General features: G+C 45.3%; 1 protein-coding gene across 1 annotated transcript in view; it reads left to right on the top strand.

The window, feature by feature from the left end:
- nup205 (nucleoporin 205) overlaps positions 1-11408 on the top strand; it is a 92540-nt gene extending 81132 nt beyond the window's left edge. Inside the window, exons 38-43 of the mRNA XM_067999924.1 lie at positions 1315-1441; positions 2420-2586; positions 3800-3923; positions 6971-7099; positions 9245-9321; positions 11068-11408. Of these exons, the coding sequence (XP_067856025.1) occupies positions 1315-1441; positions 2420-2586; positions 3800-3923; positions 6971-7099; positions 9245-9321; positions 11068-11220 (777 nt within the window). The 3' untranslated portion in view covers positions 11221-11408. The remainder of the gene's footprint in view (positions 1-1314; positions 1442-2419; positions 2587-3799; positions 3924-6970; positions 7100-9244; positions 9322-11067) is intronic.
- Positions 11409-13358: the final 1950 nt, after the last annotated feature.

Here is a 13358-nt window from a genome sequence, read left to right as displayed (position 1 = left end):
GATTTCCCCTACTTTCTGTACATTTATAGTTAAAGCTGTATGTTTTCCATGGTGCATAGAAGATGCATATCATTTGAAGAATAAAAAACCGTACAAGATTGGTAACCCATCTTTTTTTGTATTGCACTATTCATTTTTTTAAATAATTCAAATTATTCTCTCATTGCCAGCTTATGTTTGTGTTGCAATGACAGAAGCAGAGCTCCATTCTACTTAGAACACACACATTTGTCCATTATATTTATTCTAAAGAGTTATTTTATGGGGAGAACGATGGTACACAAAACTGACCAGAGATAGCTATTAGTTTTGAAGGGACGTGCACAGCTAGTGGTGGTGTCACTGTCTGTAATCTGAACCTAATTGGGTAAGTTTGTTTGACCAGTCCTGCATCTCTCTTTAAAATGTTAAAGTACGTAAACTTGCAGATTCATATAAGACATTCCAAATATTTTGTGTTGCTGGCAGGTGTCAACAACAAACCACTCAACAGATGGCCTAGAGACTTGTGTTCAAACCTTACCTATCGGAGTGGTAAAAATAATTTCATAGAATCTTACAGCGCAGAAGGTGGCCATTCGGCCCATCATGCCTGTGCCAGCTCTTTGAAAGAGCTATCCAGTTAGACCCACCTCCCCGCTCTTTCCCCATAGCCCTGCAAGTCTCTATATTTGATTAATGAGAGAGAGCAGTTTGTTCTTTAAAGAAGCCTATCTGAATGTCAAAGAAAGGTAAGACTATATCTGGACTGCAGTGCTAGGGCCTTTAATTCACTGCTTTAACTGCCTGTTTCCAGCAGAGGTGGTCCAGAGGGGAACACTGTTTCAGTTGTCCATGTAATGTAACTTGGTTCAAAATTTATTGCGATGGAACATTCAGCACTGCTATTGCTTTTAAACAGTTTATGCACCAAGTTAAGTATTGTACTGCTTGTTTCTGCTTCTCTGTAATTATCCTGATTGTAAATAAATTTGAATTTGTTTTAGCCTGAAAGTTTTTTTTCTGCCTTTCAAAATGGATAGGGCAGTGTGATGGCTGGGTCATCATATAAGGTAACAGGGCAATCGCTAGTCATTTGGCATGCTAAACAATTCACGCTATGCATTAGAGGCAAGTTTCAATTTATAGGAGGCACAAGTCTGCTAAGTGAAACTGCAGTTTACAGTAAACAGGAGTTGCGTGTTGGCAGAAAGCCCAAATTGCAACAGGAGCCATGGCCAGCAAATGGCAGAAGAGCTTCTGTAATTTTCTGTTATCTCAGCTGAGAATGAAAGTTTGACTATGTAAACTGTAGTTCTTGTTTATACCTTTCAGATTTGTGCAAATGTGGTGCAATATTGTCAAACGCTGCTGATACAGAGCAGTGCCGGGTCCCAGCAGATCATGTGTCTCTTTACTCCTAGTCTTTCTGAAGGCGCATCTCGAGAAGGAACTCGGCAAGGTAAGCCTAATACCTTATGGCCTAATCCCCACAAGCATATATTTCAATCTGCTCCTTCTTCAACTTCCATTGACTCCAAATCTTAATATCCCCTCCGTGTTAAATTCTCGCAGCAGTATAGCAAAGTACTGGATATGAATAACTGCTGCGTGAGGGGTGCGACTGCAGCAGCAGCAGCTGCGGCGCGACGGGGATTGATTAGAAAATAATGACTTCAGAATTTCTAAACACTCTTAGCTTTTTCTCTGCAACCCTTGTAATGTTCTTAAGGTTTAATCTTTTCTGTATAGCTATGGATTTGAGTTTTTGTTATTGGGGATTTTGGCCAAGAGGATTTTCTCATTGTACATGTACTGGCACAAGTGGGCAGTGTTGCACAAGTAAGTTCTGAATAAGTCTTCCTAAAAAGGTGGCTGGTTGCATTGACAAAGAATTGCATTGTTGCAAGCGAATATTCTCATCAGGTGTACCAACAATTCCGCTTTCAGCAGCAGTCTCGCACAGCCCATCGCAGTCTCCTGCCTCAGGAACCTGATCTTCCACGTGTTTGGACTTTGAAGGGAGTCCCTGTCTTTTCTCTTGTCCTATAATTTTAATAGCATGCACAGCAAAGAGCATGGCTCCACACATCTCCCTGTGAAATAAATCCTGCAGCCAGCAGGACTGTGAGAACAGTAGAGGAAATACAGAAAAACAGAGGAGAGTAAGAGAAAGACAGGGAAAAGAGGATGTGAAAGCAGTGAAATAAATACATTAGTACCACTGGGCCAACACTGACCCATGATGCAACTTGAACTTTTAACACAGGTGATGTCTCAGGAATACAGCATGTAACTGACTGTCCTCACTTTAGATTTGTCCCCTTTGACAGCTGATGACCAGCAACATGTTGAAGGGGGGACTGCGATGAGGATAAAACTGTTCACCTTTCGCAGCTCGCGCTCCACTGACGGAAATGTTATTTCTCCCCATCTCCAGATGCCCAGTTACCAATGGTTCCTTACTGGAGGCTGCCCAGCCTTGGAGTCATCCTGTTTCTGTTGAAGCAAAGTGCAAACGATTTCTTCAGCAGCTACGAGAGCCACCGGCAGAGTGTGACCAAGTACCAGAATCTGCAGCATCTGCCCCCGGATGAGATAAAGGAGGTGGGTGTATGGTATAGTTTTTATTTCAGAGATGAAGAACAGATGCTTCCCCTCACAGAGATAACAGGCAGCACAAGATGAAATGGATGATTATTTTTAACTCCTACCCCTATCCTGAAGTCTTTAATTCCTTCTGGAATAGTTTCCATGAATACTGCCCTTCCCCCACTTCCTCATCTGGGTGGCCATTCATCATGTATGAGCTTAAGGCAGTGAGTGCTGTCAGGCTATTGAACCATGGTGTGCATCACCGTGGAGCATGATCTTGCCCTCACCTGACGGTCACACGTGCAGTTTCCAGCAGCAAGTCACCAGTTAGTAATCAGAAGCAGGAAACGTAGGTGATTTTCCCCTTCCCTAGTCCAGGGACACCAAGGGCACTTGTAGAACTTCTATTGCTATCCAGCTGAGACCAGCTAACCCTGTACCTGGGAGGAAGGGGATGGGGGGGTTGCGGGTTTGAGGTAATACTGTGTGCATTTGATGCTGCCATTATTGGGAGCTTGCCCGTTGTGGCTTCTTTTTCTATCCATTTACGGTGCCACAGGTTTAGTAAAGGGTTAAATTGTTAGTGCTGCAGATTTCCACACTGCAGTTAGTTTCCTCCAGTTTTTGGCCACAAGTAACAAAAGAGCAAAAGTAAAAGAGCAAAAGCAGTCTTGCCCCTGTGCAAGGTTAGAAGCTGGTGGTACACCGATCCAGACCCTGACTGTCTTTCACACATGTGACCTGTGTTCAAATGCAGCACTAACTGGGTGACCAGGATTTCTCTCACTGGGTGTCTAATTTTGGTGCAGGACGTTGCTGGATCAATCTGGTCAAACAGTGACTTCCACCTTCACTGAAGATGGTCCAGTCTGATCAAGCACTCCATCAGGAGGCACTCAAACATCTCAGCTTGTGCCCTCTGCTAGTTAAACCTTTCATTGTAGTGAACTATTTGCCTGGATCAATTTTATTAATTACCTCCATAAACTTCAATTGGATCACCTCATAGTCTGTTATAAAGAAAAGCAGCTCAACTTCCTTAACACACTCTTATAAATTTCTGATACCCAGAATCATCTTTGTTGCCCCTTTGTAGCTTCTGAAGGGCAGTAATGCCCTTCCTGTGATTAGTTGACCAGAGGACTCCAGATGGGTTCTGACAACCTGATGCAGTGACAAATGACTAAATAATTCAACTGTTAACCCACTGTCTCATCTCCCACAGCTCTGCCAAGCATTAGTACCGGTTGGCGTAGACAAGATTTCAGCAGCTCAGCGACAGGTCCTGGCCAGACGTCGGCTTGTGCAGCAGATCAATCACCGAGCAGAGCTGCTGTCCCTCTACTGCTGTATCCTTCACTGCCTTTTTCTTTCCAGTTTAATTTAGAAGGTAGTAAACTTTGTCCTAGCTTCTGCCAAATTTTCAGATGTGTTAACGAAGATAAGGCATGTAACTCAGGTGGAGGGTTTAGAGTGTACTACTGGGTGTTTTAAATATTTGTTTAGATTGAGAAACTAAGGTACAGGGTTAAGGCACATCATGCAAATCGTCACCATGACTGAAGACAAGGTAAGTCCAGAAACAGTTATCTGGTGCCGCCAAGTTTATCGATTGTAGGAGGAAGCAAAGTCTTTTATCTGTGTGTTTCCATCTGTTTTATATTAGAAACAGTGAGTGGTCTCAGAATTCCAACAGTCCTGTGCCTGTAGATGACTAATTGATTACAATGAGGCATCACCTAACGTTATGTGACAGACCCAAATAGCATCACGTTACAACAGTGACTACACTTCAAAAAGAGGTCGTGAAAGGCACGATATAAATGCAAGTCTGTCTTTCTTTCTTGTATAGAACCTTGGTTAGACCACACATGGAGTATTGTGCACAGTTCTGGTCTCCATATTATAGAAATGATGTAGAGGCATTGGAGAAGGTGCAAAAAAGATTCACAGGATGATATCAGAACTGAGAGGATATCCTTATCAGGAAAGGCTGATCAGGCTGGGGCTCTTTTCTCTAGAAAAGAGAAGGCTGTGGGGTGACCTGATAGAGGTCTTTAAGATAATAGGCTTGGGTAGGGTCGACATTGAGAAAATGTTTTCACTTGTGGCGGAGTCCAAAATTAGAGGACATAAATTTAAAATAATCACTAATAAATCCAATAGGGAATTCAGGAGAAACTTCTTTACCCAGAGAGTGGTAAGAATGTGGAACTTGCTACCACAAGGAGTAGTTGAGGCAAATAGAATAGATGCATTTAAGGGGAAACTAGATAAACACATGAGGGAGAAAGGAATAGAAGGATATTCTTACTTCATCTAACCCTATCAAGAGGAAGGAGGCTCGTGTGAAGCATAAACACCAGCATAGACCAGTTGGGCCGAATGACCTGTTTCTGTGCTGTAGTTTCAATGTATTTTCCAGGTATCCATTTCAACCTATAATTCCAGTTTACTGTGACTGAGGAACCCGCCTAGCAAACATACCCAAAGGCAAATCAAACACATTAATTATAATTCATGAGATTTATAGCAATGTTTGTAAGCCACAGAAAGCACTTTTGGCAGTGGGTTGGCGATTGAGCTGTAAATAGCCGCAAGCCACAGTGATGAGTGAACTGTGAGCCGAGGAACAGCAAAAATATTTAGCACATCAATGTAATACTGAAACGGAGAATAAAAGGCAAACAACACCGAGAATCGACATAAGAGCCACACCTGGCAATGGGGTAAAGTTCAGCACAACCCTCCACCAAATATAGCCCTCCCCTACCCCTACTGTGTCGAGCACATCAACCCATCCTGCGCTGCCCTGCCACCAGCTAAAAATCGGGGAACCCCGCACCCCCACTTTATACGTGCACACACACAGACAGGCACAGCATAGATTGGGACAACCCCATGTGCAAGTGGCTCAGGCCATCTGACCAAACCAAGGAATGGAAAGATAAGGCTGGCCAAAATACTAAAGAAAAGACTTGCATTTATATAGTGCTTTTCGCAACCTCTGGAGGTCCCAAAGCGCATACTGTAAGAGATAGGAGCCACCTTCACTGAGCTCGATCTTCCCCCTACATTGAGCAGCTGTTGGCCCCAACTCCACTGAGCAGAGATTGTGACTCCCCTCCCCTGAGCAGCAAACGAGCTAAATAACCCCTCTTCCCTCCCCTCACTCCCTCACGAGTACCAACCCCCCAAAATAAGAAGATCCCCCCCACCTCCCCCAACCTCCGCTGCTGAGCTGAAACCAGGGCAACAACCCCACCCCACCTTCGCACATGCAGAAATCCAGTCAACCTCCTCTTCCTTAATGGCCAACTGAGCAGAAATATGGACGTCATCCTCCACCCACTGAGCAGAAATAAGCGCTCCAACCTCTTCCCCCTTGAGCTGAAATTAGGGCACAACTCCCTCTCCTCCTCCCCACCCCCCAGCCCCAAGAAGTCGTCTGACAGCCCCGCACCCAAACAGAAAGCCTGCAAATCTGCTACAGACTCACTTAGCACAAATTTGGCCAAACACCCCAGTTACCACTCGGGGAAATCTGGGCCTTCCTGGTCCCCCACTGCGGACAAGGAGATTCTGTAGCCCACCACCTCCAGTGAGGATACACCTAGCACTCCATCCTTTCCCCACTGAGGATAAAGGTGATTTACCCCCCCATGTCCCACCAAAGAAAATCCAAACCAAGAACAAACTGGGCCTCCCAGTCCCGCTGAGCACACACTCGGCCTCTCCCTTTGTCCTGCTAAGAGCAAATGCTATGCTAAATGTTCCCCTCTTCCAACCCCTGCTTATAACAAATTACAGCCTATTCCTGGCTCTCTTGGAGGAAGTAACTTCACCCCCCGCCTCCCCACCACAGTGAGCAAAAATACACCCTGTACCCAATGAGAAGCAAATTGCATATCTCTATTTCCCCTCTTTTTCTCTCTTTCTCTTTCCTCCCCCTCCAAACATGAGTCCAAAAACAATGAGTATGTTAGATTGAGTTCTGATCTTGTATTAATTCTCAAGCCAGCTGTACTTTCCCATTTACACCACTGGCTTTTGTCCCTTTCAGGTTATAAGATATTAGATGATGGTGTGCACAATGGGAAATGGGAGACCCAGTGACAGGTGGGAGTACAGCTGGAAGGGATAAGCTCTGGAAGTTGGAGGTGCTGAAGAAAGCTGGTGTAGAACGGGGCAGGGTGGAATTAAGTAACCGTCTCTGGTGTTGCCACTGAAGGAAAACTGTTACTGTGGGGGACAGAATAAAGCAACTGAATGACTGCCCTACACTACGGCTGTGGGTGTGTTCCATTGTGGAGCCAGTATTATCTCTCTCCTTTCTGGCAGGTGAGGGGTGAATGGTGTCTCCTGTTTCGTTCCTTGACCTATATTAACTTTTCAGACATTGTGGAAAACTGTCTCTTTATCCTGTGGCGCCATCTGGAATATTACTTCCTGTACTGTATCCCCTCAGACACCCATGATTCCCTGAATATCCTGAGTGGATCCTACAGGGGCAGGCGACTCCAAGGTAAGCACCAGGTTTACAGTTAAATGATGCATGTTCATGACGGCACTGAGACACTCCTTTCTAATGCAAGCCCTGAAGTCCAATTGTTCTCCGTTCTCGGTCACAGAGTGGTAGCACTTATTGGCCCAGAATTTTCTGTCAAAATAACGGTGAGGCTAATGGTGCTCATCGTTATTTAAGCGCAAATGGTACAGCAAATTCAGGCGAGGGCAGATGTGCGGTTAAATGCGGTAATCCAAAGGTTGCTCCGCTGGTAGTTTCTTGAAAACATCATCTCACTGTCTGCCTCACCATCAAAATGCATTGAACGACGTGAAGTTGCTGTATTTGTGCGGTAGATCAGAACTAAACTTGCCACAGAAAGTTAAGTCATTTCAAGTCTAAGTACCATTTTATCGACATGATAAATGTTAATTCCTGCCATTCAACCTCTCTAGTACAAGTGTGGAGTCTCATTCCTTCAGGTTTTAATTATTGTGGAGATTTAAAAAAAATTAAATTACATTTTTAAAAAGTTTTCCTGTCTTTTTTTCTCTTTCTCGTAGCACAATCTTTCTTACCCTCTCTTTATTTCTTCTGTACCTGATTTGATATTGAATTCACTATTCTAACTTACACTTCCTTGTTCAGTGCTTGCATTGTTTATTTCACAATCCTTCAATCTGACTGATTGGGGAGATACCCAGTTGCTTGCCCTGTTCGCTCAGGTCCCAGATGCCCTGTAGAGGGTGCCGCGCTGGTTCTATCTCCCACTTCCAGAAACTTGCAGCACAAAAATGGAGATTAAATGGGCAAGCCTGACTAACAGTGGGCGCCGTTCATTGTCCCGCTACAGCAAGTTCTGGGCCAGTATCGCTTACAGTTCCGCCATGGATTATTTATTTGTGCATCGTTTGTATTCTCCTGTCCTGCCGACCAAGGTTCAATATCCAGTGCACCAAACCACAGTGTAGAACAGGAAGATTTCCATGAAGCCCATGGCCAGCACTCCCAATAGCCTAGTGATGGAAAGCACTGCCAGGTGTGGCACTAAACCATAGAAAACCAGGAGTTCACAGATTCAATTCCTGGTCTGAGCTGAGAGTGCTGTAATTACCATCAGACTAAGGAAATGTTTAAAAAATCAGTCAGGGCTCCTGCTCCTGAACACTATCCAGTTGCCCTGTAAGAAAGTCTGTGTGTGCATATGTGTACTAAGGATCAGGCTTGGGGGTGAAGCTCTCAAGGGGTGAAAAGCCTGCTGACAGATTGCATGAAGAATGGCTACTCGAGACAGATACTGAAGGGCTGTTGGTCCTGGTAAGAGTTGGTACCTTTGAGAGGAGAGAGAAAATATGCCCTCGATCCTTATTGAGAGCTCCATAACAGTTGCAGCCCATTGCTGAACACTCACTGCACTCAATAGCAATGTTATCACTCTTCTGCCTCTGGAAATTGATGATTTTGTTCCAAAATCCCACCGTTGGTCATTGATCGTGATTTGAGCAGTAGTCGTTTGACGATGGACATACACACCAGGCTTGGGCCCTGGGTATTTATTGAGATGCAGTGGGCCTTCAGAATCTTGCTACCACTCAGCTACCAAGGAGAAAAGAGAAGGGAGGGCAGCAAAATCTGCAGCTGAGTCTAACAGATCAGATGTCTACCATGAATACCAAAGGGGAAGCCCTCAGGACTGAAGTCAGAACCAATAGAATATGGTAATCCCTGATCAAGACTTAAGTTATTTGTTTATTTATTCATTCTCTGCATGTGGGCATCACTGGCAAGGCTGACATTTATTGCCCACCCCTAGTTGCCCTGAGAAGGTGGTGGTAACTGAGGGGCTTGCTAGGCCACTTCAGATGGCAGATAAGAGTCAACCATATTGGTGTGGGACTGAAGTTGTCACGGAGATTACAAAAAGCAGCAGAGATAAGGATGGCTGGATCTGTCTTTGGGTACTGGCCCATGCTGGAGCCTCTTAGGAGGGTCACCATGCAGATTTCACCCAGTGTAGTGTGAAGAGGATAAACTTCAGATAAACTGGGTATCTCCCGAATGACAATGTAGGGCCCAGTCTTACATAGCTCATTGCTGGGGCTTTTTGCCTTTTTACAAGTGATGCTGAATGCTGATCTGTTTTATATATTTTATTAAACCCAGATTCCTACAGCCTCGATTCAAATCCTGACTCAAGGCGCTTCATTCTAAGTCAGGTAAACCAACACGATCTTGAGCAGGTAGGTTTGAACCTTGGTTATGATGTATATTGTCAAGCAATGCCATTCTTTTCGTCACCTTGTCCTTGCCTGAAATGTTTATGCTGCTGTATAATAAATAGATGAAGCAGCTGACAGTATGACATTTAAAAATAAAGCTGGTGCAGCTTTTTTTTAAAAAATCGATTTTACACGACGTTGAATATGTGTTAAATGGATAGTCGCAGGGGTCAGAGAGGAAGCTTTGTTTAAACACTGGCAAAATAATTTTGGTGCAGTGATTTTTCTTTGAAGACATCCTACGCGGCTGTGATCCTGCCCAACATTCGAATAGAGTAGCGACACATCACCTGGACTCTGGGGCAAAGAATGGCCATTTCCCAAAGTACAGGAGGACAGCATGGAGCGGTACCCCAGCGAGAGCTGGCACCTCCACGAGAAATGGGGGGGAGCAGGGCGGAGGTAGAAAATTGGCAGAAAGGGGATGGAGGAAAACATGATTTTGATAACAGCCATTTCAGGTCAGCTTAGACTCACAGCCTTTCCACGGCCCATGTAAAGGGATCACAAGGCTGCAACCAAGGCGAGAGACAGTTTTCGGTACTTACTGAGTGGTAGCTTTTCTAAACAAACCCTCTGCTTTCGTTCATTTGGTCAGCAACTTCTGTGCAGTCCCAGTGACTGTTGCAGGTTGGATACTCTCTGAGTCAGTTCCTTCAGCTAAGAGCGAGCATGTCATTCCCACATTAGATCATTGCTTTCTTCTGCCTGTGGGGGTTTCTCCATACAACAATGTGGGTTGACTCGGGAGGGTAAATTGCATGAGTTAGCGTTCCCCACGCAGAACTTCAAACAGTGGGAGTGCATTTTGGCAATTAGAATGTGGGAGTCAGTGCGGATGATTTGTGACCCTTCAGCTAATTAGCTCTGTGTAGGGAGCAATAAATTGTAATGTTTACCCCATTAGGATTCCTTAGGCAGGAGACTTGGACTTGTGATCACAATCTCCCAATATCCAGTAATTACTGATATTTCTCTTGCTTTCTCTCCCTCTTCAACAAGATAACACGGGGAGCTGTCCTTTGAAAACTATCGGCCATGTGGCTTTAATGGAAGGCTTTCATATCTGCTCTGGATACTGGGATAACTGCCCTCCATTGCGACAAGGCCAAACACAGTGTGAAGGAAGCAAGAGAAATAGAGGCAAAAGCAAACTGGGAAAATGGAGAGAGAGCGCACAAGATGATTTTGTGATTAGATGAGCAATACAGACTCAAAAGCCCCTTAGTCTGATCAGTCAGTACTGATCTGTAGGAGTGCAACAATTGGCTTCAGCAGCCTGGGCTCGGAAGGATTTCACTGACCCCTGCTGGAAATGTGAGGACAGGTTGGTGGTTGGCTGTTCTGCCACGTGCTGCCAACACTATCCATTTGGGTGAGGGACCCTAGCTGGCCGGTGCAGAGCTGTGCCCCCCGCGGGGGGTGGGGGGGGGGGGGTGCAGAGCTGTGCCCCTGGGGAGTCAGCCACAAATTGTTGGCTGAGGGGGAATAGAGAATGAAAACTGGTCGAAAGAGTGATCTCCAACACGATCATGTCCAGTGTCAGAGGCATGAGAACAAAATGCGCAGCCATGGTCTTAGTGATGGAAAAATGCATGACTTGGGAGGGTTGCGAGAAAGATATCTGATCAATAGTCTGGGGAATCGGGCAAGGTTCAATTCTACATTTAACAAACGTGTGTTCTGGATTTTGTCTCGTTCCTCCAGCTTCAGATTGATGCAGCAGCGAGCTTTGGGGAATCTCTACAAAAGAAATTGCTTGACATCGAGAACGTTTACTGCAAAGTGCGATCACGGCACTTGTTCATTCAGGCGCTCGTTAGGCGAATCCGTGGCCTTGCCAGGATAAAGAGGACTTGATGGTCTTCTGCTCAATCTCACAACTGTACACATCCACCAGCTGTTTTCTCCTCTTCCCCCTCTCTCATTGAAGTCGTGGGTTTCTGTAAGGCTCACAAAACTAGTTTAATTTTTTTTTATACTGAGAATCGAACTGTAATTACAATGAAATGTTATTTTCCAGAAAGAATAAACTTCAGTTTTCAAAACTAGTGGTTGAGTTTTTGTCTGAGACTTGCAGTGATGGGCGAACAAGATTAGCTGGTTTACCTTCGTAAGATCACAGGATTGATTCAGATGAAGACGGCCATTTGACCTTGTCCTTCCAAAATGCTTTCCCATTACAGCCACTGAAAGTAATGAGTCTTATCATGACCTGCAAAATCACCATAGGTGCAGTATTCACCATTTTACACATAAACCTAAATTATCTTGTCTTCTAAATTTTCTCCTCATAAGCACAGAATCAGTTATTTCTCTCTCAACTTGGCTCAGTTGGCAGCACTCTCACCTCTGAGTCAGAAGGTTGTGGGTTCAAGCCCCGCTCTAGAGACTTGAGCGTATAAATCCAGGCTGACATTTCAGTGCAGTACTGAGGGAGTGCTGCACTGTCAGAGGTGCTGTCTTTTGGATGAGACGTTAAATCAAGGCCCTGTTTGCTCCCTCACAGAAGGATGTAAAATATCCCATGGCACAATTCAAAGAAGTGCAGGGGAGTTCTCCCCGGTGTCCTGTCCAATATTTACCCCTCAAACAACATGACTTTGAAGAAAAATATTAGATTGTTTCCTACATTACAACACTTTAAAAGTACTTTCTTGGCTGTGAAGTGCTTTGGGACCCCTGGAGTTAATGGTATTTCTCAGGGGTAAACACTGACCGTCAGTAACACTGACCCCTGGAGTTAATGGTATTTCTCAGGGGTAAACACTGACCGTCAGTAACACTGACCCCTGGAGTTAATGGGGGTATTTCTCAGGGGTAAACACTGACCATCAGTAACACTGACCCCTGGAGTTAATGGGGGTATTTCTCAGGGGTAAACACTGATCCCTGGAGTTATTGGGGATGTTCCTCGGGTAAACATCTGTGAAGATGATGCTCCTGTAACTGCCTTGTCTCCCTGTCAGATGTTGGGCAGTCCCTTACCCTTGGTGCTCCCACAGCACAACAGTCACCTCCATATCAAATTCGTGGGCTATAAGCTTGAATGTATTTTTTTTATTCGTTCATGGGATGCGGGCGTCGCTGGCGAGGCCAGCATTTATTGCCCATCTCTAATTGCCCTTGAGAAGGTGGTGGTGAGCCGCCTTCTTGAACCGCTGCAGTCCGTGTGGTGACGGTTCTCCCACAGTGTTGTTAGGAAGGGAGTTCCAGGATTTTGACCCAGCGACGATGAAGGAACGGCGATATATTTCCAAGTCGGGATGGTGTGTGACTTGGAGGGGAACGTGCAGGTGGTGTTGTTCCCATGTGCCTGCTGCCCTTATCCTTCTAGGTGGTAGAGGTCGCGGGTTTGGGAGGTGCTGTCGAAGAAACCTTGGCAAGTTGCTGAAGTGCATCCTGTGGATGGCACACACTGCAGCCACAGTGCACCGGTGGTGAAGGGAGTGAATGTTTAGGGTGGTGGATGGGGTGCCAATCAAGCGGGCTGCTTTGTCCTGGATGGTGTCGAGCTTCTTGAGTGTCATCGGAGCTGCACTTATCCAGGCAAGTGGAGAGTATTCCATCACACTCCTGACTTGTGCCTTGTAGATGGTGGAAAGGCTTTAGGGAGTCAGGAGGTGAGTCACTTGCTGCAGAATACCCAGCCTCTGACCTGCTCTTGTAGCCACAGTATTTATATGGCTGGTCCAGTTAAGTTTCTGGTCAATGGTGATCCCCAAAATGTTGATGGTGGGGGATTTGGTGATGGTAATGTCGTTGAATGTCAAGAGGAGGTGGTTAGACTCTCTCTTGTTGGAGATGGTCATTGCCTCGTACTTCTCTGGTGCGAATGTTACTTGCCACTTATCAGCCCAAGCCAGAACTTGCTGCATGCGGGCACGGACTGTTTCATTATTTGAGGGGTTGTGAATGGAACTGAACACTGTGCAATCATCAGTGAACATCCCTATTTCTGACCTTATGATGGAGGGAAGGTCATTGATGAAGCAGCT

This window comes from Heptranchias perlo, chromosome 18, assembly GCF_035084215.1.
Source record: "Heptranchias perlo isolate sHepPer1 chromosome 18, sHepPer1.hap1, whole genome shotgun sequence".
Classification (NCBI taxonomy): domain Eukaryota; kingdom Metazoa; phylum Chordata; class Chondrichthyes; order Hexanchiformes; family Hexanchidae; genus Heptranchias; species Heptranchias perlo.
The sequence above is the reverse complement of the archived record's forward strand: the minus strand, read 5'-3'. Positions and strand labels throughout refer to the sequence as shown.